At 46.8% G+C, this 26418-nt stretch overlaps 3 protein-coding genes across 7 annotated transcripts; 2 read left to right on the forward strand and 1 right to left on the reverse strand.

Annotated features, from left to right (window-relative positions):
- The first annotated feature begins 888 nt into the window (after positions 1–888).
- On the forward strand, positions 889–15842 carry DCDC2B (doublecortin domain containing 2B). Of its 3 annotated transcripts, none has more exons than XM_053399123.1 (11): positions 889–2914; positions 6735–6792; positions 8148–8224; positions 8821–8952; positions 10076–10222; positions 10647–10686; positions 11279–11347; positions 12859–13036; positions 14038–14141; positions 15078–15140; positions 15569–15842. In XM_053399123.1, exons 1-11 carry the CDS (start codon positions 2637–2639, stop codon positions 15668–15670), a joined length of 1248 nt encoding a protein of 415 aa, XP_053255098.1. In that variant the 5' UTR covers positions 889–2636; the 3' UTR covers positions 15671–15842. The 3 variants fall into 3 exon arrangements, with proteins under 3 accessions (XP_053255098.1, XP_053255099.1, XP_053255100.1); XM_053399124.1 differs by having other exon boundaries at positions 15566–15659; XM_053399125.1 differs by lacking the exon at positions 889–2914 and adding an exon at positions 4737–4829 and having other exon boundaries at positions 8083–8224.
- Positions 15843–17139: 1297 nt separating this feature from the next.
- LOC128418927 (uncharacterized) lies at positions 17140–22013 on the reverse strand. Its single transcript, XM_053399122.1, has 2 exons — positions 21863–22013; positions 17140–19710 (listed from the first exon to the last, which is right to left on the reverse strand). Exon 2 carries the CDS (start codon positions 19316–19318, stop codon positions 17372–17374), a length of 1947 nt encoding a protein of 648 aa, XP_053255097.1. The 5' UTR covers positions 19319–19710; positions 21863–22013; the 3' UTR covers positions 17140–17371.
- A 99-nt stretch (positions 22014–22112) lies between these two features.
- On the forward strand, positions 22113–25669 carry LOC128418930 (IQ domain-containing protein C-like). Of its 3 annotated transcripts, none has more exons than XM_053399127.1 (5): positions 22113–22646; positions 23356–23499; positions 23671–23977; positions 24240–24358; positions 24885–25669. In XM_053399127.1, the coding sequence occupies exons 1-4, from the start codon at positions 22614–22616 to the stop codon at positions 24299–24301; spliced, it is 546 nt and encodes a 181-aa protein (XP_053255102.1). In that variant the 5' UTR covers positions 22113–22613; the 3' UTR covers positions 24302–24358; positions 24885–25669. The 3 variants fall into 3 exon arrangements, 2 of the variants coding, with proteins under 2 accessions (XP_053255102.1, XP_053255101.1); XM_053399126.1 differs by having other exon boundaries at positions 22113–22577; XR_008331784.1 differs by lacking the exon at positions 22113–22646 and adding an exon at positions 22679–23151.
- The last annotated feature ends 749 nt before the right edge of the window (positions 25670–26418 follow it).

A 26418-nucleotide genomic window follows, 5' to 3' on the forward strand; every position in this document is an offset into this window, starting at 1 on the left:
CCCCTTCCTTTTCCAGCACCCCTTTGCTCAGGTCACTTTGACACTCCGTTGTCAATCATGTTATTGATTCCACATTTGCTGAGGCACTGTGGCTGTTGTTCTCATTGCGCTTTTTAGTATCTTATTTATGCTGATGGGATGTTTCCTGTGACGACCTCATCAGGTTGCCAGGGCGCCTCATGACGGTCCCTGAGGGTCAGCAGAAAGTTCCAAGCGGCCTGCGCAATGTGGCAGAATTGATCTTGTCGTCCACTTTAGCCCATGACAGCTGCTCTACTGCCTGCTGGCGTTTGCTGCAGCTGATGGCTCCGCAGGCCTAGCTAACTCCAGATCAACATCCAGATTCTCCATGCGGATTAATGCATATGGGAGCCACCTCTGCCTTCCTGCAGGAGAAATTAGTGCTGAGGAGTATCAGGGGCAGGAATCTTGAGGACCATATTTCTTGAGGTTTTTCTGACCCTCAGTTCCACCTTCCCCAGTTCTGGTGCTGCTGCAAGTGCTCCCAACTGCCTCCTTCTCCTGATCACCCTTAGCCTTGAACCCGGAGTCACTGCCAGAGCCATTTGGATAGCTGGACCTGTAGTGCACTGCCCGTCCCTTGAGGCTTGGAGAGGATCTCACATGGCCCAGTTAGTGTTTGTTTAGTAACTGCCTGATGGTGTAAGGATATGGATTGAGTGCTTAATGAGTTGAAGTCCCACGGAAGAATTCTTTGTTAATTCATAGGACTGCTGAAGGCAGGGGTTAGTGCAGCCTTCACCAACATGGTGCCCTCTAGTTGTTTTTGGCTACGTCTGGAGTTGTAGCCAAAAGCATCTGAAGGGCACAAATTTGGCAAAGACTGGATAGTGTGTACCCTCCAAAAGCTGCACTTAAAATCAAACTTTAATTTGTATTACTAGCCCACTTCCTTGTGTTCTCTTTCCCTCCCAAGCTCTTCTAAACCTTTGTGAAAATTGTAGTCTACTGAACAAATGAATGTGGTTTGTAATTTTTTTAATGTTGTTATGCTTGTTAACACATGAAACGTTCATCGTGGAAGGGGGTGGAGTCCAATTTTTGTAAAATCAGCTCATAAATAGTTATTAAACTTTCTATAGGACAAAAGTTTTGTGTGTATATTTGGTAGGTAAGTTTATTTTGTGTCTTTGGTTTTGACATCTAACTTGGCAACACTGCAATTTAGCAGCATCCAGTCGCTGATGTGCTTTACGCTGCAAATGGTATCACAACTCGGTTTCCAGACTTCTGGAGTCCAAATCACATCCTGTAGCCAAGTGGGCGGTAGGGTTTAATTAGGATGATAGTCAAAATACTTGACCCCCCCCTCCAGATTCCTAATCATGATTGCCCTACCCCCACCAGTTTAGAAGGCAGGGGAAGAAAATAAACAGATAGAAAGGCAATAATATTGGGAAAGGCTGAGATTTGTAGTGTATGAAACAAAGTAGGCTCCCAGCAATCCCACAAAAAGCTTGGATTATCCCAGACTTATGCACCCAGTACTCCAGAGGAGTGTCGTCTGCCTAGTACCGAACCATCACTTCTGCCCCAATGCTACTTTCTGTGGGTACAAGCAAGATGCTGTGCAACAAGTGGGCCTGCTGTGGTCAGATTTACCCACATCCTTTGCAAGGTTTATGGCTATGCTTTTCCCCCTGAGAAAAGTTAAGATGCTGGAGAATCTGGATTCTGCCCCTTGTGCCACTATCTGCATTTTTTCTGTTCTTGTACTGAATTGCAGAATACAAACCTTCCGTGATCATCAGAGGTGGCAGCACATTTCCTACCTGGCTGGACAGCAATGCCCGATGCAGGGAGATGGTTATGGAGCACCAGGTTCTGTGAATAGTCACAGAATATTCTCCAAGAGACAATCTGCTCTGCATCACACGGCTGTTTGGGACTGTAGTACTTAGTCCTGCCAGGGTCTACACAGCTTGCTTTGACAAATAAGCAGCCCAGGGGCAAGTCCTGTGGCTTCAGTGGGTAGGCAACATATTCAACCTCTTTTTTCCCATCTGTAAATTGGAATTAACAATGGACTACCTTGCAGAGTTGTTAAGTAGGCAAGCACAGGAAGGATTGCAAATTCCTTTGCAAAATAAATGTATTGCCTATAGTGTGAAAATATATGTTCCCAAGCTGTGTCCACCAGTGGCACCACTTCTCAACATAAGTGAGAAGCGCCTGGAAGCCTCGCTTATAATCCTAGGTGGGAGGAACTCTGCATATGCTCAAGTGTTCCCCATGTTGCGGGCCTGAGAACTGGATAGGTTCTGAAGTCAAAGGAAGGAACCTGGACTGTGAATGTTGTTCAAGGGAGGATCGGTGTCCATGGCAAGCCAAAAGTGACTCACTCTCTTCCTCCCTCCCTCTCGCTCTTGATGTGGCTCAGCTTCCTGGCCTGACAAGGATATTTCCTCCTCCCCTGCTGAGCTGGCAGCTATGGAAACGGCAAGCCTTGCTCTCTCAGAACAGACCTTGGCAAAGAGGCCCTGCTCAGACTGGAACGGTTTGCAGTGGTGGGAGCTCACTAGGATTGCCCCCCGCCCCCATTGCTCCGCTTTCCAACTTTGGCCAAGGGGATTTGCTAGATAAGCAACCTGCTGGTACCCGCAGGCCAGAGGGACATGAGCTCAGGGACAGTGGCAGTGGCCCCTGTGGCCAAGAACGTGATGGTGTATCGCAACGGGGACCCCTTCTTTCATGGCAGGAAGTTCGTGGTGAGCCACCGGCGGTTCCTGACCTTTGAGGCCTTTTTGAACGAGGTGACCAGCACAATCCATGCCCCCATGGCCATCAGAAGCATCTACACCCCCCGGCATGGGCATCGGGTCTCCGACCTGGGCGAGCTGCAGAATGGGTGCCAGTACGTTGCAGGAGGCTTTGAGAGATTCAAGAGACTGGAGTGAGTAGGCACTTGGAGGCTGGCTGTGTTGCCTGCCATACTGATGGCAGCAGAATATCTGCCCCCCTCCCCAACCCCAAATAATCCCAGGCTCTCTGCAGAAAATAAGCTCCACCGACTCTGAATCTGTTAGCTATGTTGACTGGCAGAGAGGGATGAAGTCAGGTATGAGGGCATTGATTTCCTACCCCAAATGAGGGTGTCTTCTCACCTGGGGCACCGCAGGATGCCAGATTTTTTCTTCAAAGGAGCTGCCTGCCGGGGTGGGTGGGTGGGACTGCATAGAGGGAAGTTAGGCTTTCAACCCAGCTGTCCTGCACCATTTCTGCAGATAAAAATTGTCCTCCCAAGCTGCAGTTCGCTCTGTAGGGAAACATGTGCCGGTTCAATGTGCATGTTTTTCTCCTGTGGAGCAAATAACAGGATTGGGGGGTGGGAAGGTCATTTAAACCCAAAAGACCATGCCAAACAGAGTTAACGCTTTCTCCCGTATGATGTCCCTGATCCAATCCAGAGCCTTCAATGTTTTTGTTTTCACATACAGCCGCCTCGTGGCTGTGAGCGTTTTAGGAATATGTTTGGGAGGTGACTAGAAATAGACACTGAATCTCGCTGTGTTTGGCAAGTCGTCTTATAAGAAAACTCCCTCGGAGAGCTCCCTCTGCTGGCACGTGGTATTTTATTTGTTTATTTATTAAATTTCCATGCTGCCCTATCCCCGTAGATGTCAGGGCGGTTCACATCGTAAAATTCTCATATAAAACACACACAAAATACATAAGAAGCATAAGAACAAAGACAACCCAATAATCCCCGCTCCCACCACACATTTAAAAGGGCATCAGATGTCATTCCGCCCAAGGCCTGGTTGAAGAGGAACGTTTTCTCTGGGCACCTAAGTGTATAATGAAGGCACCAACTGAACCTCTCTGGGGAGAGCATTCCACAAACAGGGAGCCACTGCAGAAAAGGCCCGTTTTTGTGTTGCCAACCTCCGGCCTCCTTGCGGTAGGATCTCCTACATGAGTCCTGATGGGATGAGTGGAAGTTAAGAGCATAAGCAGAGCCCACCTGCTGGATCAGGCCAGTGGCAATCTAGCCCATCACCCTTTACCCCCCAACATTTCTCTGATGAAAATAGGGACGTCCTATTCAGTGGTAGTAATAGTAATACCCCACCCATCTGATTGGGTTGCCCCAGCCACTCTGGGTGGCTTCCAATGTATATAAAAACCATAATAAAATATTAAACATTTAAAAACTTCCCTATTCAGGGGTGCCTTCAGATGTCTTCTGAAGTAGGGTTGCCATATGTCTGGGTTTTCCTGAACACGTCTGGGAATCATTGTCAAAATGTTGTCCGGGCAACTAGGGTGATTTTTAAAATAAAAATGCTTTTAAAAATCCCCCCAAAGGCCCAAAGACTTACTTGTTTTTTGGTCAACAACTTTGTCCAGATTTTCGCTCTTGGGAATATAGCAACCCCATTCTAAAGGTTGTAATTACTTATCTCCTTAGCTCAAGGGTCGCATAACTGCATCCCCTCCCACATTTCTCTGATGAAAGGAGGAAAAGCAGCACATTCTGGGATCAAATCAGAAACTGGAACAGCTTCTGTAAATCCAGGACTGTCCCTGGAAAATAGGGGCACTTGGAGGGTCTCTCATCCTGTTCTTACTCTGGCGCTCTGGGAAACGCACAAGGAGGACCTGAGTGCCACAGCAACACCCTTCCCATTTGGGATTCCCGTACCCATACAGGAAGCCCCACAATGGGCTGTTGTGTCCTAGGAAGACTGCCCTCCTGGATTGTGACAGCAGCAAGTCTGTGATGTCAGCCCACAAACATCACAGGCATTATCCTCAGCAAGTATTGTGTATGCGTGGGCTCCTGACATACAAAGCTGATGTGCAAGGTAACGGAACAGTCTGAATTTCAGTGCCTCTTATCCCACAGTCCGCTGGGAATAAAGCCAATCTACTGGCAGGCAACAAAGGCTGCTTTAAGGAGCGGTGTATCTGGTGGTCAATGTTTAGTGCAGCCTTCCTTAACCTGGTGCCCTTCAGATGCTTTGGACTACAGCTCCCATCGGCCCCAGCTAACATGGCCCAAAACAGGGGTGGGTGTCCAAAGTCTAGTGGCTTTTGGAGGGTCCCAGAGAGAAGAGGTGACTCAGCCCTTTGCCTGAGACTTGTGGAGAGTGGCTGAGGTGAATAATTATGATTATTATTAGGAGAGAACTAGAACCTTTCTGCAAGTGCTTTTGACTTTGGAGGTCATGGCTGAGGTTTCGGAGGGCCAGGGCACACAAGTCTAATGAGGCTGCTATTGAGGAGCTATATTTTGCTAGAAATAATGGGGGGGCATGTTGGACTTAATAAATATTTCTAGAAGTGTTTCTCATTTTTTAAGAGAAGTGGTTCTTCTTGTCTGTACACTCTTCTAGGAGCTGTGTGTGGAGGGTTGGTGAAGTCACCTGTAAGTAATCTTGCTTGGGGAGGCTTTTCCTCTTGTGATTTGGCTGCCTTTGCTTGCTGATTTGATGGTAGCATTTATTGTACTCCATGAAATAAGGACACCAGCTTGATCACTGCCATTAACCAGAGGAGGGCATGTCGACAGGCCTGTTCAGTTGTTTAAATTTTTAAAAAGACAAGCCAGTCTTTTTTATGATTGTTTTGTACTGTTGTGTGGCACTTTACGGGTGTGTGGGTGTATGCGTGCATTGTTGTACATTGCCTTAATATATTTTATGGGAGTAGGCAGTTTATAAATATTTTAAAGAAATATTTTGTTTTAACATGCCGTTTCCCACTTTCGGGGCCTTTGGGCCAAAAAGTGTATAATTTGTAGAAGTAGTCATAATCATATATTAGAGACTGGATTAGGACCCGTCTTCACTTGCTCCTCAAGAGCGTTGGGGGATTTTAATCGCCATTGACAGTTAGGGATGTTGGCAGAAGAGAAAGGTCAGTGGGAGACAGACAGAGAGGCAGCTGTTTGGCAGGTTGCATTTTGGGGGGCTGTTACAGTACGAAGCTGGGGGTCGTTTCTGGCTTTTGTAAACCATAGTGTCTCTGGCTTTGTTTGGTCACCTCCAAAGAGTCACTATTTTCTGGGAGAGGGGCGGGATTCAAGGGAACACCATAACTTTAGGTTTGTACAACCATTAACGTTGTTCACCACTCCTGCTCAGGCTGCACAGAAAAAAAAACTGGTTCTAGAAATTTGTTCTGATTGTGCAGATAAAATATAATGGATAGCATTCTACAGGATGTGATATTAGTGTGTGAAAACAATCAAGATCCAATGATCCCCAGGCATGTACCTTCAGATGATGGAGATGTCAGGCGCTATCCTGGCTCCCTGCATCTTCATTTGTTCGCAAGTGGCCGATAGTCAGGTTCAAAATGCACCTGGCTCCTGGCTAATTTCGAACACTGGGAATAAAGCAGCAGCAGCAGCAGCAGCAGCAGCAGCAATGACCATGGTGCTGCTGGTGCCTGCCTGCTTGCTCACCCCTGCAAATCCTGGAGGGCACCCCTGCTATACCACAGCACTTTGTTGCAGATCCAACTAGTTTTTTTAATTAATCACCCAAATGTTGCTGTTTGTAAAGATCACATTGGTTTTGTCAAGGGACATTAATTCCACCAAACAAGAAGCTGTAAAGCTAAATTACATGTCCAATCCATAGCAGGGGAGAGTGAGACTTGGCAACAGTAGACTTAACCAGACCCAATCAGTGAGCCAGACTTGAGTTGGGATTTGACCTCTGCTTGCTCACCCTGTTCATTTTCTTCCCTCATTGCTTTGACAGCTATCTAAACCCTGGAATGAAGCAGCTCAATGGGAACCAGAAGAAAGACAGAGTGCAGGTGAGTTCCAGAGTGGGGCAGGGAAAGGCCTCGGCTGTTTGTAAGAACCTGATGCTGCTTTAAAGGATGAGCAGTTTAAAGCGGTTTTCACAAAAACAAACAAACAAAAAGAACTTTTAAAAATATTTATTGGCACATTAGGCACTGTGGAAGCAAAAGAATAAGCTTTGCCTTCAGGCTTACAGTCTGGAAAAGTTTCTCTCTCTGCTTGGCCCACCCACTCCAATATAGTCCAGTCTCTGAGAAGCCTGCAATGCAGTGAAGCAAACCTGCAAGAGGGCTCTGAACTGCTCTGTTTCTGTGTTTTTAGGCTCAGTAGAAAGCAGCTGTGATTTTAAATGTTTGGTGTTTTATTATGCTTTTATATTTGTTGGAAGCCACCCAGAATGGCTGGGGCAACCGGTCAGATGGGTGGGGGTACTACTACTAATGTGTTTGTACACAAATTGCAATGCCTGGTGGCTGATGCAAGTAAGTTATCCACCCACCCACTGATTTTTCTCTTAAATATAGCAACAAGACCTTGAACTATCTATCACTGTTGTGATTCTACTTAGGTCGAAAGGCAAGCAGTGGCGGGGTACAGAATGGTCCACTCATTGAAGATGGTGATATGAATTATATAGGTTAACCTCTGAAGAGTAAATCTGCGGAGGAAGGTCTGAATCTTCCTCAGGCTGAGTGGAACCCCTTGAGTTAGTCCCATCCACCTTACAAGACTAAAAATCATACAATTGTAAGAGATGGAAGGGAACCACGTGGGTCATCTAGTCCAACCCCCTTTAATGCAGGAATCTTTGGCCCAACTTGGGGCTCAAACCCATTACCCTGAGATCAAGAGTTTCATGCTCTACCAACTGAGCTGTGTAAAGCTTTAGTCACTATAGCAGCAGGATGTGCACTCAGCAAGCCATTGTGAAGGAGGCTTCTTTCTGTGTTGGTGACAACAGAAAGACCTTGTCTTAGCAGTGCCTCTTAGGAACAGGCCTGCCAAGGCCACAATGATTCACTGTTGTGTGCTGTGTGCCATAGTTCTGGGCTTAGCGGGGAGGGCAGCAGCCCATTTAACCTGTTGTTGGCTGTCTGGTTTCAAATTCTGAGTTTGAACTTTAGAATGCATAAACCGGTCAGGCTTTCCTGGGCTGCCTCTGTCTTCTGAGTCACCCCATGCCTGTCGCTTGTCAGACTTGGTCCTCCCTCCCCTCTTCTGGTCTTCCAAAAATCAGATTGTAAGGTTGCTGGGGTAGAGACCCCTGTTGGTCTCTCTTTTCTGTTTATGCTTATCTGCAGAGCACCAAGAGCACGGCTGGAGATCTCTTGTTGTCAATAACAATTTTGGTGTTTCTGGTCTTCAGAGCTACCCAGTTATTCCCCAGAAGATGCCTGTTTCGACACAGTGGAGGAAGCAGGCAAACTTGCCCTGCATTATACAGTGAGTGACTCCCTGGCTGCTTCTGACAATTTCCCCTTTGGAGCAGTAGAGAACTAAAACAAATGTTCTTTGGACAGTGGTGGTGGGGGGAGTACAGGGATCATTAGGAAAGGGTGCTGAAGGCAGAACATGCCCCATCCCTCACTCCAGGCCTGGTTCAAGCCATGTTTCTTGACTGTCATAGGGGTAAACTTCTTGGCACAAGGGCTTCGTGCTTTTAGCTGGTGTGTGGTTAGCAAAAATGTATAAATCTGAATTGAATACCTGTTGGATACAAGGCGGCTTGGAGGTTCCTGAAGCAACAGTGGCATTAAGTGTCTTGTTGTATGTAGTTGGTGGATTTGGTGGTCATCATTGTATACCATCAGTGTATACCATTCATACACTGGTTCATCTTGGTCAGCATTGTTCTCCAGAGTTTCAGGCCAGGTTCTCTCCCAGCCCTACCAGGTGCCACTGGGGTTTCAACTGGGACCTTCCATATGCAACCCTGCCACAGAGCCACGCCCCTTCCCAAAGGAAGGGAGAGCTTACACATACAGGTGACTATGGAAATCATGCCCCATGCAGCCTGTCCCTTTGCTTCTCTGTTGAAGTGTTTTCCGCAACGGGGACCTGCTAAGCCCCCCCTTCCGCCTGATCCTCAACAAGAGCACCCTGCAGGAGTGGAGTGCCGTCCTGTCCATCTTGTCAATCAAGGCGAACCTGCGGACTGGGGCTGTTAGAAGGTGAGTACTTTGAACAAGCTCCACCCCTTTGCCTGCCTTTCACTTTCCAGCAACGAGATTCTTTGGGAAATGGACCCAAAGGTTTTTGTCTCCTAGGAGGCACCTCTATGGGGAATTTATTGAATTCTGGAACACTGGCTATTTATATGTTGTTTAATGCCAAAATAGACTTTTAAGTAGTTTACAAGGAGAAAAACCAGCTGGGAATGATATGTTTGCAGTATGGGGCTGCCTTTCCAAAGGTGTAGTGGTTAGAGCATTGGATGATGACCTGGGAAACCAAGGTTCGAACCCCTACTCAGTCATGAAGCTCACTGGGCGGCCTTCGGCCAGTCACTCTCTGACCAACCCACCTCACAGGGTTGTTATAAGGATAAAATGGGGAAGAATCCCGCCTTGAGCTTGAAGGAGAGGTGGGATATAAATGCCATAAATAAATAAAAGTAATTGGCATTTGCTAGATTCTTCCTCTGAAAGTGCCCATTCCTAGGAATATGTGCAACAAGGTTTGTTGACTAGGGATTACAAGCAACCACGTGGTCTGTAGGACGAGATCTGCACTCTGTTTTATATAGGCATCACATCACTGTCATGGTTTTCCTCCCAAGGAATTCAGGGAACTGTAATTTGGCAATTCTGCTCAAAGTCCCAGGCTGTCAACACAGTTCCCAAGGGAAGACAGTGACATTTAAACCCACATTGTTTTGTGCTGTAGGTTTAATGTTTGAATAGAATACTAATTCATCATTATTATTATTATTATTATTATTATTATTATTATTATTTTATAGAAATGCAGAAAGGTGCAAAGTCCGTTCTCAAGGCTTTGTAAGCATTTTGGTTTGCTAGTTTCACTTCAAATTTATAGTGAAGTTTCAGAAACTACTTTATACTGAGGCAGGCCATTAGCCCATCTAGCTCAGTATTGCCCACACTGACTGGCAGTGGCTTTCTAGGGTTCTCTCCCATGCAAAGGTTGTTTTCTGCATGCGAAGCAGGTGCTGCACCACTGACCTATGGTCCTTCTCCATTCAAATATAGAACTTTCTCTCCATCCTCAATCTCATTCCCCGTTTAGATTTCCCTGCCTGTTATAGATATTTGCTTTTCTGTCTCTGGCCAGGCTCTGCAAGCTCAATGGCGATGCCGTCTCCACTGGTGAAGATCTGGTGAGCGGCAACTACTACGTGGCGGTGGGCCTGGAGAAGTACAAAGACCTGCCCTACTTCGAATTGCTGGTGCCCCCAAAGATAACACACCAGCCAATTCGGTAGGTGGCTGAAGTCACTGGGGGCCAATTCAAGTGCCACTCCTTAGATGGCTACAAGTCTGTAAACACCAGCCCCTCCCCATTCCTTCGTGGTTGTGTTCATGCTGCTAAAACTTGTTCAGTACCTCTTCTTCAAAATAAAAATCATTCATAATTGTATTTGTAGGCCACTTTTCTACAAAATAAATAATGCTCTTACAACCAAGGAAACAGGAATGCATTTCAAAATCAAACAGTGCAAAAACAATGTCCTAATTACATAGTAAAACAACACAATAGCAGATATAACAATGTACCAAAGGCAACTTTTTAGCACTATAAGAATTATTATTTTAAAATAAATCTTACCTGTCCAGACCCTCTTTCCCTAACTAAACTTATCCCTGTGTGGGCCGCAGTGAATTTCCTGCTTCTATGATTACAGGGACCACTCAAATAGCAGAAGAATGAGCCACAATCGAGGGGTAAGTTTTGGTGACTTCTCCAGGGATGGTGCTGACCAGGGATTCTGCTGGTTGAAGGGGGAAGGGCAGGGACAAGACTTCCAGATGGGTCGGTGTGTCATATGGTGTGTTTGGTGGTGCTCATGCAGAATGGGCAGCCCATGTTTTTTCTCAGATATTTTATGAGAAAAATATTTTATTCTAGATTTTCCCTTTCTGGAAAAATCCATTTTTTGAAAAAGGGTTTCCAGTGATCATCAGGTAGTACCCAAGGAGATGTTAGATTCTTCAAAAATAGTGTGATTTCTGCAAAACGCTTGCTTCCCTGTGTGATGTATTGGGCTGGTCCACCCCCATTTCATCAAGTAAAAGAGATCCCAGGGAAGCCGAAATCTCACATTGCTAAATATCAGTGCATAGGATTTCCTGACGTCGTGCCACGGCTCAAAACCCAGTTGAAATGTAGAGATAGACTTTGGTTCCTCTACTTGGAATTCCAGCCCTCTGGGTCTGCCTGTCTTTTTAAAATGAAGCAGCCTTGGGTTAAGTTAACAATAAATTTGATTTATTCACAATTACCCTGGTGGGAATTTTATATCTTCTTTTTTTCCAGTTAGCTAAGCTCCACCTGGCTCCGCTAGAGGGGTCCAGTGACTCAGCACTCCTTGAACCGCCACAACAGGTAGAGAAACATAAACAGCAGCTCTGGGGAAATGGGGGCTTCTCCTCACGCTTCTCTTTCGTGTTGACTGAAAAAGGGAGCTTGTGATTACATGGTCAGCAGTAAAAGTGCACAAATAATATTACTGCAAAGAACTTAACAAAGACCCCTAAGGTTTGTACAGCCTTAAAAATTCATTGATGTCATATTTTTAAAAACAAGTTTTTATTGTATGTATCTCTCCCTTCCATTATTAAATACTTCTATCCGCCCCCCAAGAAAAGCAAATGGTGGCTCTTGATATGCCATTTGGGACATAAATGTTTGAACCATTTAAGATAGGGGTGAGCAATCTCCAGACTTCAGGCCAGATTTGGCCCTGTGTGGGTTCCAGTTTGGCCTGTGAGACTGTTTTCCCCAAACCACACCCATCTTCCCCATACCTGATGTCATACAGAATAATAGATTCATAGAACTGCAGAGTTGGAAGGTACCCCAAATGTGTTATAGTCCAGTCCCCTGCAATGCAGGAATCTCAACACATGGTCTTTCATCCAGTTTTAAACCATACTGGATCCTGCTTAGCTCTGCAAATGTAACATCAGGTATAGACATAGGTAGATCATCTGCATGACCAAATTCCCTGTGGGGCACTTGATCATGGTTCATTGCCCATCAGCAGGTGAACTCAACCCATGGTTGCACAGCCAATCCCTCCAGAATGCAGCTTTGCCAAGCATAGGCCTGCCCAAGCTCCTCTTGCTGCAGCCCCCAATCAGCTAGCATCGTAATGACCCTGTGAGGGTGGGAACAGAAGGTGATCAGGCCCACTGGGCCAGGAAGACTCCACACCCCAATTTGAGATGGTGTGTTTTCAAAGTGGAGAAATCTCCATGAGGTTGCCATCGAGTCCACCCTCTAGAGCTAGAGAGTGATGACAAATGATGGATGTGCTGAAAGCACTTGTTCTCTGGCTATCCAAGTCTGCCATTTTATTTTGTGGGGACCCTTTCCCCAAGTTTGCTTCAGCATGAGAATATGGAGTGGGAAAAGTCATCCTGTGGTGTGTCTTCCACCTTAGCAATTATTGTGTGGAAACAGCCCTGCTTCTCCCTCAAACCTGATGGTCAGCTCAAAAGTGACAAGGTAGCACACATGGTTCTCTTCCCCATTGTTGTCCTCACAACTCTGGGAGGTAGGGTAGCCTGGGAAGCTATGACTGGCTCAAGGTCACCCAGCGGCCGAGTGGGGATTTGAGCCCTAGTCTCCTGGGTCCTAGTCCCATGTTCTAATAACTACACCACACTAGCTTTCTTTTTTTTGGTGGAAAGAACCTAGTTGTGTCAGCAGTGAAATGTGAGTGTAGGAGCTCACAAGTGACAGCCATGGCAACTTGTGCGATTGTGAAGAAACACCTGACCTGAGCATCAGCACTCATAAATGTGGAGATGATGGGGCTCCCAGCTCAAATAAGGCACCACTCCTAAAAATAAATTTCTCCTGAGAATGATAAAATTGTCTCACACTTGCAGCTGAACCTTCGGAGAGTGCAGTCCACAGGGATTGTGCAGAAGGAGAGCAGCCAGAATCTTTCCGCGGTGACGCGGAAAGGCAGGAAGCACATGCGCAAGGAGGCAGACTCCATCTTCCACGCCAAGCCAGGCCAGGTCGGGCGTATCAGGAGGAACTCAAACCAGAATTCTGACCAAGGTAAAAAGGAAAAGGAGGTTTTCTTGCTTGGAAACTCTGTCAGCTAAGCCAGCCCCACCAGACCTCCTCCTCTCCCTCCCCTCAACTGTCATCCTGGGGGCAGCCATTCTCTCAGGCTGCCTCAGGGGGAGAGATGCGAAGCAACAGGGCTAATGTAATCAGCTTTGCTGGAGGATCATTTCCATCAGGCCCCACCTGCCCCTGAACTGTGCCAGCTGGTCAATATAGGAACAGCTGTGCAGTGCCTGAGTTTTTGATTTTCCTCTCCCCTCCCTGTTCTTTTTCCCTTGTGTGTTGTGTGAATTTTTAGATGATAAGCCTGTCTTGTTTTGATTGCATGTAAGCCACTCTGGGAGCCTTTTGGGCTGAAGAGCAGAGTACAAATGTTATAAATGAATGAATGAATGTTGCACATAACACAAAGGTAGCCTCATTGGTCATTAAAAAACAAAACTCAAATCACTATGAGGGGCAGTGTATTCATTCAGGCCAACCAAATGTCTTTATTGGTTGGTTTAATATGGATTGTAGTATCCTTAATACAGTAGTAATAAAGATGGTAGAATTCACATAAAGCCCAACCGCATGTAGTATGACCGGTGTGTGTGCAGTGAAGGTTGTGGAAGGTCTCGGGTTGAGCCATCTTGATTTAAATTTAGGCTGTGCCCCCTGAAGGTTCTGTCTTCCTGTCTTCCATGAATTTGTCCTTAGCTGGTGGCAAGAACTGTGTTTTGGCGTAGTGAATCCCATCCATCATGTGTGAGAGATGTTGAAAACTTCTCTGGAATATGTCGTAGCTGTGTTATTCAGAAGTACCTCTTGGGTGAAATGAAAGGGTGCTCCTAATTTTAAGGGGAAAGGTCATAGGATTCCCCCAAAGTGAGGAAGACTTTAGAGCTGCAGGCCATTTGGGTAGGCTGCCTTCGCAATCCCATTTCCTCTGGTAAGGATGCCCCAGGATACAAAAGAATGTTTTCTCAAAATGTTTTATTTTCCTTCAGATGAAGGAAGTGTTTACAAAATAAAAGGTGTAAGGGAAGAGATACAGAATGCCCAGGAAATCAGAGATGATGAAAACACGCAGGTGGAATTGCCTCTTGACCAGGTATGAGGGGGTTGTTACGAAAAAGGAGCAATGCAGAAGCGAGCTCCAGGTGGCTGGGATGCAAAACAGGATGTTGACGTAATGGGACTGTACCGTGGGAACAAGGGACAGTCTATTCTGTGCACTGAGCGCCGGATGTTAGCTCAGAGTGTCACATGACCCTGTACTGGAAGTACATGGGTGGAGTTATTCTCTCTCTGCAGTTGTGATGAGAGGGTACAGACATGTTTTCTCTGTACTGCTGGAAAGACAGGAATAAAGGCATGTAAATATATTTCTGTCTGTCTCTTTGCCCTCCCTGGGAATGGAGGGGGGGGGAGGAGTGGTGTGTTCTTCTTCACGTTGGGAAGAATCGCCGAGTAAGACCTCGCCTTGATCTTGCCGGGAGTCGCAGACAGGGAGGTCAACAAGGATTCAAGCCGGGCACCTGAAGGGTGGCCAATTCCTCTGAACTTCGCTGGCTTTTGGTGGCTTGAATCAACAGGGGTTATGTGGGCCTCTCTTTAGGTCAACATCTTCTGGATTGATTTTATGAATGGAAACTGTCACCACCACAAAGAATCCCAGTGGGTGTCGAAACGTCAGCAGGAAGAATTCACTCTCAAAATGTGTCTGGGGGAGGAGTTATGGAGAACTCTGAATATTGGGTTGGAGTCTCTTTGCTTTTACATTGACTTGAAAGCTGCAAGCTTTTTTAGATCTCCATCTTCACACAAGGTGCCTGTTGTTAAATTTTACATTCCAATTGTGGCCACGATTCTAAAAAGCAGCTGGCTTTGTGGCTGTGGCCAACTTACTGTACAGCCCTCTACACAGAAGCAAGTCCCATTTTCTTCACTGGGACTTACTGCTGTATGGAGCAACAAAGCACTTCTCCAGCTGTGTGTGTTGTGAATCCTCCTGGGCCTCTTCAATTCCATCTCCTCTTTTTTCCAGAAAGCTGCAGAGACTGTAGAAGAGGAAGTTGTGCCCAAAAGTGAAGCTTTGCAACGCAGGAAGGTAAAGTAGCTGTCTCAGAGAAATGTGCATATTGTCTGCAGCACATTTCACAGAAAAAAAATGTATCCATAGTTTAACCCCGTCACCTTAGAAAAGGTGGTTAATCACTTGAGCACAAAAATACCATTTATTCTTGCACGTGTTACTTTTTTCTAAGACAGGGATGGGGTACATATTGCAGGACTCCCAAGTCTCATTGTCCCCTGCAGGCAGCATGGCCCAATGGTCAGGGATGATGGGAGTTGTAGTCCAGCAACACCTGGGACACCACAAGTCCCCCACCCGTTATCTTCCTTCAGCCCTCCTACTCCAGCAGTTGCACCCCAGTTCAACCTTCCTTCCAAAGCCCTCTAGATGCTTATTTCAGTATTTTTTGGAGACAGAACTAGCCTTGTTCTTTAATTTCTAATTCTTTATGCATCAAGTAGGTTGAGAATACTGACAAACTACAGAAGGCCCACACAATTCAGTGTTCTGCTGGTGACTCACAGGAAGAAGTGACAAGAAAGCCTCCTTTCCATCCGGCTTGAAGAAACTTTGTTTCACCTGAGAAAAGACTGTGGTAACACAAAGACCCGGCAAGGCTTTTCCTAGATATGCGTGTGTGTGAGATCCTTAAACAACCACATGCTGGTTTTGTGCAATCTTCGTCTCAAATGCTTATCTTATGGATGTTCTTACAATAAAGATGTAGCATTGGAATGCTCTCTACTTTGGAATGTACATCTGAGGATCACATCACAGAGGTGGGCTGTGGTGGTGGGATCCAGGAGGTGGAAAGGGGCGCAGACCTCAATGGGACTGTGTATGTGAGACAACTGATACTTGCTAGTTTAATACAGTGACACACACACAAATATGGGAATGGGTAAACAGGTCAGTTAACAAAATAAAAAAATTCCTTCCAGTAGAGACCAACTAAGTTTGTTATTGGTATGAGCTTTCATGCGCATGCACACTTCTTGATACACTGAAACAGAAGTCACCAGACCCTTATATATAGTGAGAGGGGTATTACTCAGAAGGGTGGTGGGAATGGGTGATTAGCTGATAGGTGTGGTAAACCTGTTGACGACTGTTAACAACTGCAATTCCCACCACCCTTCTGAGTAATACCCCTCTCCACCCTCTCACTATATATAAGGGTCTGGTGACTTCTGTTTCAGTGTATCTCAAGAAGTGTGCATGCACACGGAAGCTCATACCAATAACTTAGTTGGTCTCTAAGGTGCTACTGGAAGGAATTTATTATTATTATTTTTTTTGACTATGGCAGACCAACACGGCTACCTACCGGTAACTACGACAGTTAACATCATAGATACCAGGGGTGTGCAAGAGAAAGTGTGCATGCACTCACTTCACTTTTCCAAGGGATTTGTGCAAAAGTTGGGTCCAGTAGAATTAATCTGAGCCTTGAGAGCACATCGTGAGGAAAACGGGTGTCCAACTGCCTCCTTCCGTTCTAAGTACTTTTTCAAGGGAGAAGGTGGTAAGGAACCTCATCATCTCATGATCAAGGGGGCAGTGAGCCAGGAGTTCAGGGGCTTTATGTGGGCTGGGAGACATCATTGTGGCAGTGTAAGTCAGACTGGCAAACTGTCTTAAAATAATTTTTTCTCAATTCTTGTTCATACTATAACCACATTTGCTATAAAATTTATTCTGACCCAGATTTGGTATTGAAAATGTCGATGGTCCTGCTAGATGGTCTACACCAGTGGAGGGTGCGTGCGAGTATATTGGCTCTTCTATAGCTTTTCAGCTTTTAATACTAATATGTTTTGAAGGGAGGGAACTGGCACTACACTTTAGTGACTTATCTGGCTGATAGCAATCCTAGGGGACTGCTGCTCTGCCCCAAGGCTCCTCTTGGCTGTGTCACCCACCTGTGCCCTCCCCATTCATTTGCTCAGGGGCCCTTTCATTTCTTGGATGAATTTTTAAATGTCATTGTAAGCTGCCTTGGGAACTAAGGCTGAGAGATGGGGCACAAATACATAATTGCAAGGCTTGATTTAAATATGAGGCAGAGTGGGGAGACAGACTGTTTAATAATGCATCTCTGTCTTCAAGCAAACTTATACATTAGCATTCACCATACACTGTCAGTACAAAACATTTATTTAGTGTCAACAGTGCATAACACCCCTCTCAGTTCCAGACTAAGGTTGCCATATTTTGAAGAACAAAAAAGAGGACACATTTGCTAACTTCTACTTTTAATTGCCTCATGGAATGTCACTTTCAAATGCACTTTGTTCTTCTTTCTGATGTTGTCTGGCCCAAGCATATTTCTCTGTAGATCTTATCTTACTCAACAACTGCTTATTGCTTAAGAGATAAGCATGAAATTCCTTGCAAGTAAAGTGCTTATAATTATATTGTACTAGCAGTATACTCCGCAGCGATTCCAAGGATAAGTGGCCTCTTTCTTTGCTCCACCAACTCTGCATCAAAGAGAAAATGTGTTCCATATTTGCATTATCATGTGATGCAACAGCAAAAAAAAACTGTGCAATCTTCAAAAGTTCTGAGTGGCACATGTTTTGGGAAGTCTCAAAGTACTTGGTCCACTTCTGATGTGCCTGAAGATTAATGAACCCATCATCACCTTTGTATTGATCCACAAACTTCTTGAGGTTGCAGAATTGATCAAAGCACTTCACATCATCTATGGACACATCCCTGTCCAGGAGAAATTTTATGGAAAGTTCTATCTTATCCCACTCAAGTGACTCACTAAGAGACATCCACATGAAACATGAAAACTCTTTCATGGACTCCATCCATTTTCCCAGATATTCTATGCAGCTGTCATATAAGCTATTTACTTCTGCATAGAATTTGTTACACTCTGCACCAAGACCCTCCTTACGCTTTTCTTCTAGAAGGCTCTTAACTTTGAGGGACATAAAGTTGTTGCTTTTATGTTCATTGAGCACATTCTGAACACAAAGCAGAACTTTCAGAACCTCTACAACTGAATTATTTTCCCTTTCGAGTTCTAAAATATATGAGTGAAACATACTCATGAGAGACTGCAAGTGCAATAAATAAACCTCACTAAACGCGTGCTCAAAAAACCTTTTTAACACTGTTGGTGGATTATTCTGCGAGAGAATAAATGCCTTGACAGCTGGAAACACGCGAATGAGTCTATTGACGCCTGGAAATAATGACAACCACCTTGTCTTGCTATGAGATAGCAGCTTTTTGTATTCAGTATCTACAAATTCACAGTACTCCTTTAACTGCTCCGTTTGGACTGTATAGATGTGAAAGTACTGGTATATCTTGAAAATGATGCTCTCAACATCAATGTCCAAAGTTTCTGCTGCCTGATGAACACAATTATTCAAAATGTGTCCTGGACATCCCACACCAATTAAAGTTTTGTTATCTAGCTCATTGTTCAACTTTGCGAACACATTTCTTCCTTCTGAATCCCATCGTATCCCTCCAAACATTGTGTTGCAGTTGTCACCTATGAATGCTATGCATTTCTTTAGCAGTCCTTTACTTTCAAGAGTTTCCTTCACGTATGACAAGATTGTATCTGCAGTCTCATTGGGTTGGCTTCGCATTTCAATTATTTTGGACTGCAAACCACCACTTTTCCAGTCAAAATACTGAATAACTATTGGAAACACCTTTACTGAACCATGGTTACTCCCATCAGTAGAAACTCCACAATAACATATGTCATTTTCTTCAATGCTTTTCAAAACATTTTCCAAACAATCGGGTGCCAAGACAGAATTTACAATTGCTTCTGTCTTGGTTTTTGCACTTGAAAACTTCCTTGCGATATTGGAATCTGGGAATGTTGTCTTCAGTAGGCCTGATGTGCACGTCATCACGTTATAACTGTTGTGGTGCTTAACAGTGTGAAAAGCAAAAGTTCCTTCAGCTGCGGTTACTTCATCTTCCAATTTGCTACATGGTTTTATGAAAAAGTCTGTTAATTGTGCTGAAGAAGCTTCGCCTCGAATTGCTTTTTTGTGTTTTTCGGACTTCACGTGTGATTGCAAGTCACGTCCTCCTTTATTTGCCACAGAGACAAATGTACCCGGTTTGCATATCATGCATTCGCCTTCAAAATCATCTCTACCTCTTCTAAAACAGGTATACTTCTTCTGTAGCCCAACAGAAAATTTACATTTTCTTTTCGGCATTTTGTTGCGTGGAAGCACTAAATCTCAGTTTTGCCTGAAATGTTTGAACCAGAAAGCAAAAACAGCTCTAGAAAGTAGTATGCAGAAGTTAAGAAGTTTATACAATTATCCATTCCATGTGGGAAAATAGTAGTCCAAGGTGTTATCCTGAATTTAAGGAGAATTTCAAAAGTTCATGAGGTGGGTTCTGCAGACTTCAGAAGTGTTTGAAGTGGAAAAGTGACTGAGCTGGTTTTAATCCCAATTCCCTTTTTAGTCAACGTTTTCCCTTTCAACCGAAGCAGACTCTGCAGGTCAACATCCAGCTACCTTTTTTGCCCCACAAGCTGAGGCAACAGGTTGCAAAATATCCAGGCCTCATGTTCAGAATCCAGATCACCTAGAAGGCCAGGCTGGGAAAAAGAGACAAGACACATGCAATCAATGTTCCCTTCTCCAGACGTGAACACCATGTACTTGTGAACAAGCAAGCCTTAAAATAAGAACATGCAACGAAATCCACGCCGATTGCGCTGGAAGCATACGCTAAAGTCGGCAGCAAAAAGGGGAGGTGAGAATGTCTTACTGCAGGGTGAAACGGCGATACTATCATGGGAGGTAGGTGCGAAGGAAACCGAGGAATTAAAACTATCACCAAGCACGCTCCTTGGCCCAACGAACTAGCAGAAGAGAAGGCAGTCCTCGGTGAAAGGAGGAGTTGCAGTTGCAACCCCAAGGCATAAGAGTTACTTGGGAAAAGTCCCCGTTACGCACCGTGTGGCTTACTTCTGAGTAAACACGCAACAGGACGGCGCTGCAAACCACCAGAAGTGGCAAGCTCAGATCCGGGACCCAAGGAAAGAAAGAAGGGGCGGAGGAGGAAAAGCGCCCGTGGATCTCAGCGCCTAACCTGCGGGAGTGCGCGCGAGTTTCCTGCCCTCCATAGCTGTCAACCTTCCCTTTTTTGCGGGAAATTCCCTTATTCCAGCGCCGTTTCCCGCGGTTATCCCGGATTGTTAGATATCCTGTAGACTGTCCCCGGGACAGATGAGGTTGCTGATCCCTTACAGTGGTACCTGTAATTCGTTCCGCGAGTTTTTTCTTCTTGCGAGTTTTTTGTCTTGCGAAGCACGGTTTCCCATAGGAATGCATTGAAAATCAATTAATGCGTTCCTATGGAAACCGCTTGCCGGGCTGGCGGTGCGGAGAAGGGCTTTTCTCCCCACCGCAAGCCTTCAGGACAGGTCCAGGAACAGAGGGGAAGGCGCGCTGCGCTTCTCCTCTGTTCCCGGAGCTTGCGGGCCTTGCGGTGAGGAGAAGGGCTTTCCTCCCCACCGCCAACATTAAGAACAGCATTCTGAATGTTGGCGGTGGGAAGGAAAACCCTCCTCCCACCGCAAGTCTTCAGGACAGGTCCGGGAACAGAGGGGAAGGCGTGCAGCGCTTCTCCTCTGTTCCCGGGGCTTGTGGTGGGAGGAGGGTTTTTCCTCCCCACCGCCAACATTAAGAACAGCATTCTGAATGTTGGCGGTGGGAAGGAAAACCCTCCTCCCACCGCAAGTCTTCAGAACAGGTCCGGGAACAGAGGGGAAGGCGCGTTGTGCTTCTCCTCTGTCCCCGGACCTGTTCTGAAGGCTGGCGGTCCACCGCCAGCCTTCAGAACAGCCATCCGAAGGCTGGCGCGGGGAGAAGGGCTCTCCGCCCCACCGCCAGCCTTCAGAACAGCCACCCGAAGGCTGGCGCGGGGAGAAGGGCTCTCCGCCCCACCACCAGCCTTCAGAACAGCCATCCGAAGGCTGGCGGGGGGAGGAGGTCTCTCCGCCCCACCGCCAGCCTTCGGAGCAGCCTTCCGAAGGCTGGCGGCAGGAGGAGGTCTCTCCGCCCCACCGCCAGCCTTCGGAGGAGCCTTCCGAAGCCTGGCGGGGGGAGAAGGTCTCTCCGCCCCACCGCCAGCCTTCGGTGGAGGTCCGAGGACAGTGGGGAAGACGCGCTGCGCTTCCCCGCTGTCCCCGGAGATTTCCCTATGGGCTTTCGTCTTGCGAAGGAAGCCCATAGGGAAATTCGTCTGGCGAAGCACCTCGAAAAACGGAAAACTCTTTCTTCTTGCGAGTTTTCCGTCTTGCGAGGTACCACTGTATTTTCGAATCTGAAAGTTGACAGCTATGCTCCCCTCCCATTTCATAGCCAGGTAAAGTCGGGTACGACTCCCGCCCCCCGTCCCAGGTTGCCCTATCTACATTCTCCCTCCCTCCCTCGCAATCCGCCTCCAACTGCCGCCCCTCGACCAAGCTGGACCCCAACGGAACTTCAGTCCCATTATTTTTTCCCCTTGGAAGAAGAAAGGAGACGGGGGAAGGACGGAGAGGCCACATGCTCGAGGCAGGGGACGAAAGACCGAACTATGGGAGCCTCAGAGCCCGGCTTCTCCTCCCTCTTCCGCCCCCCCGCCACGGACGAGCCCCGCCCCCCACACGCAAACATTGTTTCCTCCGCCTCCTTTTCCCTCAGGCCGGTCGGCGGTGTGGCAGGAGAAGGAGGAAGCGTTGTCGCCGCCGCGACTCTCACCTGCTAGCCCAGTTCCGGCAAAGCACAGCAGCTCCAGTCGGGATCCCGGATTTTGAACGCTCCTCTTTGCCGCCGTTTCTCCCCCGCCGCGCCCACAAGGCCTCGCTCCAGTCTGCCAGCCAGTTCCAAAATGGCGCGGCTCAAAGGCGCATGCGCGATGCCTTGCGAACAAGCCTCGCGAGAGCTCGCCGCCAACAGTTGCCAACAAGACTTGGCTGCGGGCAGTGGGGGGGCAGGTGTGTTGGGGGGAGATTATATTACATTAAATATATCATATCATACTGGTATATCAACCTGCATCTTTCCGTTATAAGGGATTAGTGTATAGGATGAGCCCTAAAATAAGGGGCAGTTATTTGGAGAAACAAGAGACTAAAAATGCAGTGGACGATATTATAGACGCCTGCTGAGAAATCCTCGACCGATGGTGCTTAATGTAATTGTACCAACAATTAATTTGGAAGCAAATGACGAAAGACATTCACCTCCGTCATCCAGCCCGGAGAACGAAGAGAGCGCCTGGACAGCGCCACTTAGCGGCCGCTCTGAGGAACTTAAGGAAAAAGGAAGAAGAAAAGAGCCTGCGCTTGTCGCGCTTCGCTGACGTCATCGAGAGACGCGGTTGCCAGGGCAGCCAACGCTGAGGAAGATGATGGAGGAGAGCGAGGAAGAGCGGCAACGACTGATGCTGAGGAGGAGAGTGGTGACTCTTCAGGTGCCGGAAGCAGGATAGTGGGTGGCATCGGTTGGCATGGTGGACCTGTCACTCAAGGCAGACCTAGGGGTGCTCGTCCTCATGGTTTGGCTTGCTATCGTGGCCTCATCCCCCTGGGGACCCTGAAAAGGAGCAGCAGCCCTGGGAGGGCGGGAGGCTTGGTGTGGGTGCAAAGCAGACAAGAGGAGCTTCAGCATGCAAAGCAGATACTCTCTCTTCCCAACATGGCCTGCTTTGCGTAAATACACATTTCACCCATCCCACCCCTTTCCTCAGTGATTCCCTCGCAGCAAATAAAGTGCTCTGCTTAAAGCATTTTGTTCTGCTGCTGCTGTTTTTAAATGGAAATTGTGGCTTCTGTTAAAGAATGCCCATAGGGAAAAGTTCTCAAAGTGGTGGTGGTAGCATGTAATATATAAATACGCACACATACATATGCCTTTAGCTCCTCTTTCTTTCCTTTCCTGCCTCCAGCATCTCCTCTCTTCGGATTGGGGTCAGGAGTGCAGTATACTAGGACTGCCAACTTCCTAACTGGCCTTTCTCCTGCATCTTCTACAGCAGCCTGGCAAAGGTGGAGATAGAAAACCCACACTATATAATTCCTGCTTGTTGGGCTGCTTTTTAAAGCCACAAGACCAGGAAGTGGGGGGACTCCTGGCAACCTTAGAAGGCTGGCCTGTGTGGACTTGTCTTATTAAACCAGGCTTGAGCTAATGGCCTTTAATTCCTTCCTAATTTGTGATTGTTATTTTTTTATGATTCATTTACTTCCTAGGCTCATGTCAGGGGTTACCTGGTCAGGAAGAGATTTCAAAGCTTAAAGGGGGAATATGAGAGCATCGTCAAGGAGATTGAAGGGGATCTGGATTGGCTGAAGTGGGACAGTCATTCCATGCCTGTGCCGGTGTTTCTTCCAAAGGTACGGTTACTGGTTCTTTCTGCTCTTGGTAGAAGCTGGCAGTGCTTATAATTTTGCTGGCTTTTAATTGCACGAGGAGGAAAGAGAAGAGGGAAATGAAAACTGACATCAGTAAAAGTGTTGCAGCCATGCATTCAAAATGGTGCTCTTCTTCCTCTGTCTTAAATATAGTCTGTCCAGAAACCAATAAAAGCCAAGGAATTAAGTGTCCAAGAGCCAGGGGCCAACAAGTTGCATGAAAAGGAGGCAGTGCTTTGTCGTCAAGATGAGCTACTCTCCAAAAAAGACCTTGATTACAAGATGCAATCACCAGCTGAAGTGGTGGCAGAAACTGAGGCTGAGGAGCATCTTGTGGGCAGGCCCCCTGGGAATGCTTGCAGCTTGCCAGGAGAGAGTGAGGAAGGCAAGCACCACAGTAGCATGTCGTCTGAATGGAGCAGCATGATCCTCAACATGGAGTCTCCGAGGGTGAGCCAAGGTAAGGCATGTGGAACAATTTGAGACTCCAAGCTCCCACCCACTGTCTTCCTTTGCTTTGCAGTACAGTTGCTGTTTTTCTCTGTTCTTCAGCATCATCACCCAACATAGTGCTTTTTGCTTATGCTGAAAAGGCAAGTCCCTGCCCCAATAAACTTACCTGGTAGTGGGGGGCAGGGAAGAGGAGCCAACCGGAGGGGAGAGACAAGGGGGGGCAGACTAAGAGTGGTTTCTTGACCTTTTGTGCACCTCTTGTTGTGCAGAGCTTCATTTCCAAAGAGTACCAGAGATGCCCCAAGCTGTGCCTGACCTCCAGTGCTACTGAAAGCACTTGGCCATGGAGCTGCTGTGGCTGCAACAAGCGATTGCCAGCCGTAAGAACGTAAGAGCTGGTCCTCAAGGAGCCATGGGGTGTCTCCTGTGCATGGGGAGCAGATGCTAGGAGAGCCAGTGCTGTGGTGCGGAGCTGTGACTTCTTGTTCACACCTTTGTAAGATGATGCCTACAGCACCCTCCCACCATTGAGAAAAGAGCTGGTGGGTCTGGGATGATTCTTCAGCTTTTGTTTCTTTTAATCTCAGTGGGTGGGTAAAAGGTAAAGGTAAAGGGACCCCTGACAAGTCCAGTCATGAACGACTCTGGGGTTTCGGCACTCATCTCACTTTACAGGCCGAGGGAGCTGGCATTTGTCCGCTTCCGCAGACAGTTCAGCACCAAATAGCTAAAACTGCCAAAGGCACTATCCATTGGAGTCTAATGGGGGTACTGGTGCTTATTACAATTTAATATTCATTTCAGAACCAATGGTGCCCTAGGTGCTGTGCAAAGGACAAGACTTCATCTGCAACTCATTTCCTTATTTCTTCCTTTCCTCTCTCTCTCTTTTTTCCCTCCCTCCCTCTTCATAGTATTTGATCCTGAAACAGAAGTTGGGGAGCCCAGAGTGACTGCCGACTTGGAGGTCTCCAGCCTATGTTCCCAGTCAAACAGAAACAGATGTAACTGCTCTTACCAGCCATCAGGGGGAAGAAAGCATTGGGGGAGCAGCTCCCACCATGACTGCAGGGAAAAGCTTGTAGTTCCCTGGAGCTGGCTACTCTACATGCCCCCAGCTTTGATGTTTGTGAAAGCAACAGTGAAGACTCTCTTCCGATTTATCTGTTGTGAGTGAGGCTCAGAGCCCATTTCTACAGACTGATAGCTGGTCTACATTGGATGAAATCTGAACTTTACACGAGCTATTAGCACCCTTTATGGTCTCTGTATTGGCTTGTTCTGCAGTCTGTTGGTTGTTGACCTTGGCTGCATGTGGATGATTTAACAGAAGGAGGTAAGTCCCAAATTGGAGGCGGAGCTTTGTGGCTTCGTAGAGTTCAGCTCCCATAACTGTACTCCAGTGCTTACAAATATCACTGTGAAGTGACAGACATGGCTCTTAACCTTTGTAGAATAGGCTGCATTCAAGCCACACAGTGTTTAGATGTGCATCAGCACACCCACAACCACCTCTCCATCCTCCATGGACAATATCTAAAAAGGTTTAAATGCACACCTGTGACAGCGGGTGTAGTGCAGAGACTTTTAAGGGAAGATGGATGAAGAAAAAGCCGATACTGTGGAGAACACACAAGAGGATAACAACTGGGTGGCATCATCATGTAGGTGTCCCATAAAAAATGAGGGAACAATGTGTTAGCTCTCTGCTAAATGTGCAAAACAAGTGCTGTTGGACTCTAGGGGAACTGTAAGTGTCTAGTGTAGACAACTCCTGGATGTCTCTATTCCATTACTTATTTTGTTGTCCTTGTTCTCATGTTGCACTAGGCCAAACCATGGCTTACTGAGACCAAAGAGGAACTCAGGTCCTCCTGCTTTTGATGAGATGCTCTTTAGAAGGTGCCCCATGCAAAAAGGACCTCTCTGCAGCTAGAAACTTGGATTTTCAAAGGGATAAAATGGCTATCAAGAGCACTGGCCAGGCACCCAATATCCTGGTCCCAGGCTTCTTTGGGGAGAGGAGAGATACGGTCGTGACTACTTGAAACTAAACAAGCACATGCACAAGCCTGGCTAAGAACCAGTTTCCTTCAGAACCTCCAGGCTCCCAGTTTGGCAGAGCTCCAGGCAGTCCGTTCTGGCCAGAAAGAAGAGACTCTGCCTGAAGTTTTGGCTTCCTGTTTCCTTCAAGGGGTTGAAGGGAGTTTCCGAACCTGTATTTTTTTTGGCAGTTTGTGTATCATGGTTCCCTCCTAAAGAATAGATGTCGCTTGATAAGTGGTATGTTCTATGGCACGTGCCTTTGTTTGTCGTGCTCGTAACCCTAAAGGGACTCAAGGAGGCAGGTGAGTAGAGAGAGAATGTTTAACACTGTTTGGGGTCTCATCACCCACACTTGTAGGGATCAAGACATTTGCCCCCTTTTAAGGGAACAGGAAGAAATTC

The sequence above is a fragment of the Podarcis raffonei genome, chromosome 8 (genome assembly GCF_027172205.1).
Source record: "Podarcis raffonei isolate rPodRaf1 chromosome 8, rPodRaf1.pri, whole genome shotgun sequence".
NCBI lineage: Eukaryota > Metazoa > Chordata > Lepidosauria > Squamata > Lacertidae > Podarcis > Podarcis raffonei.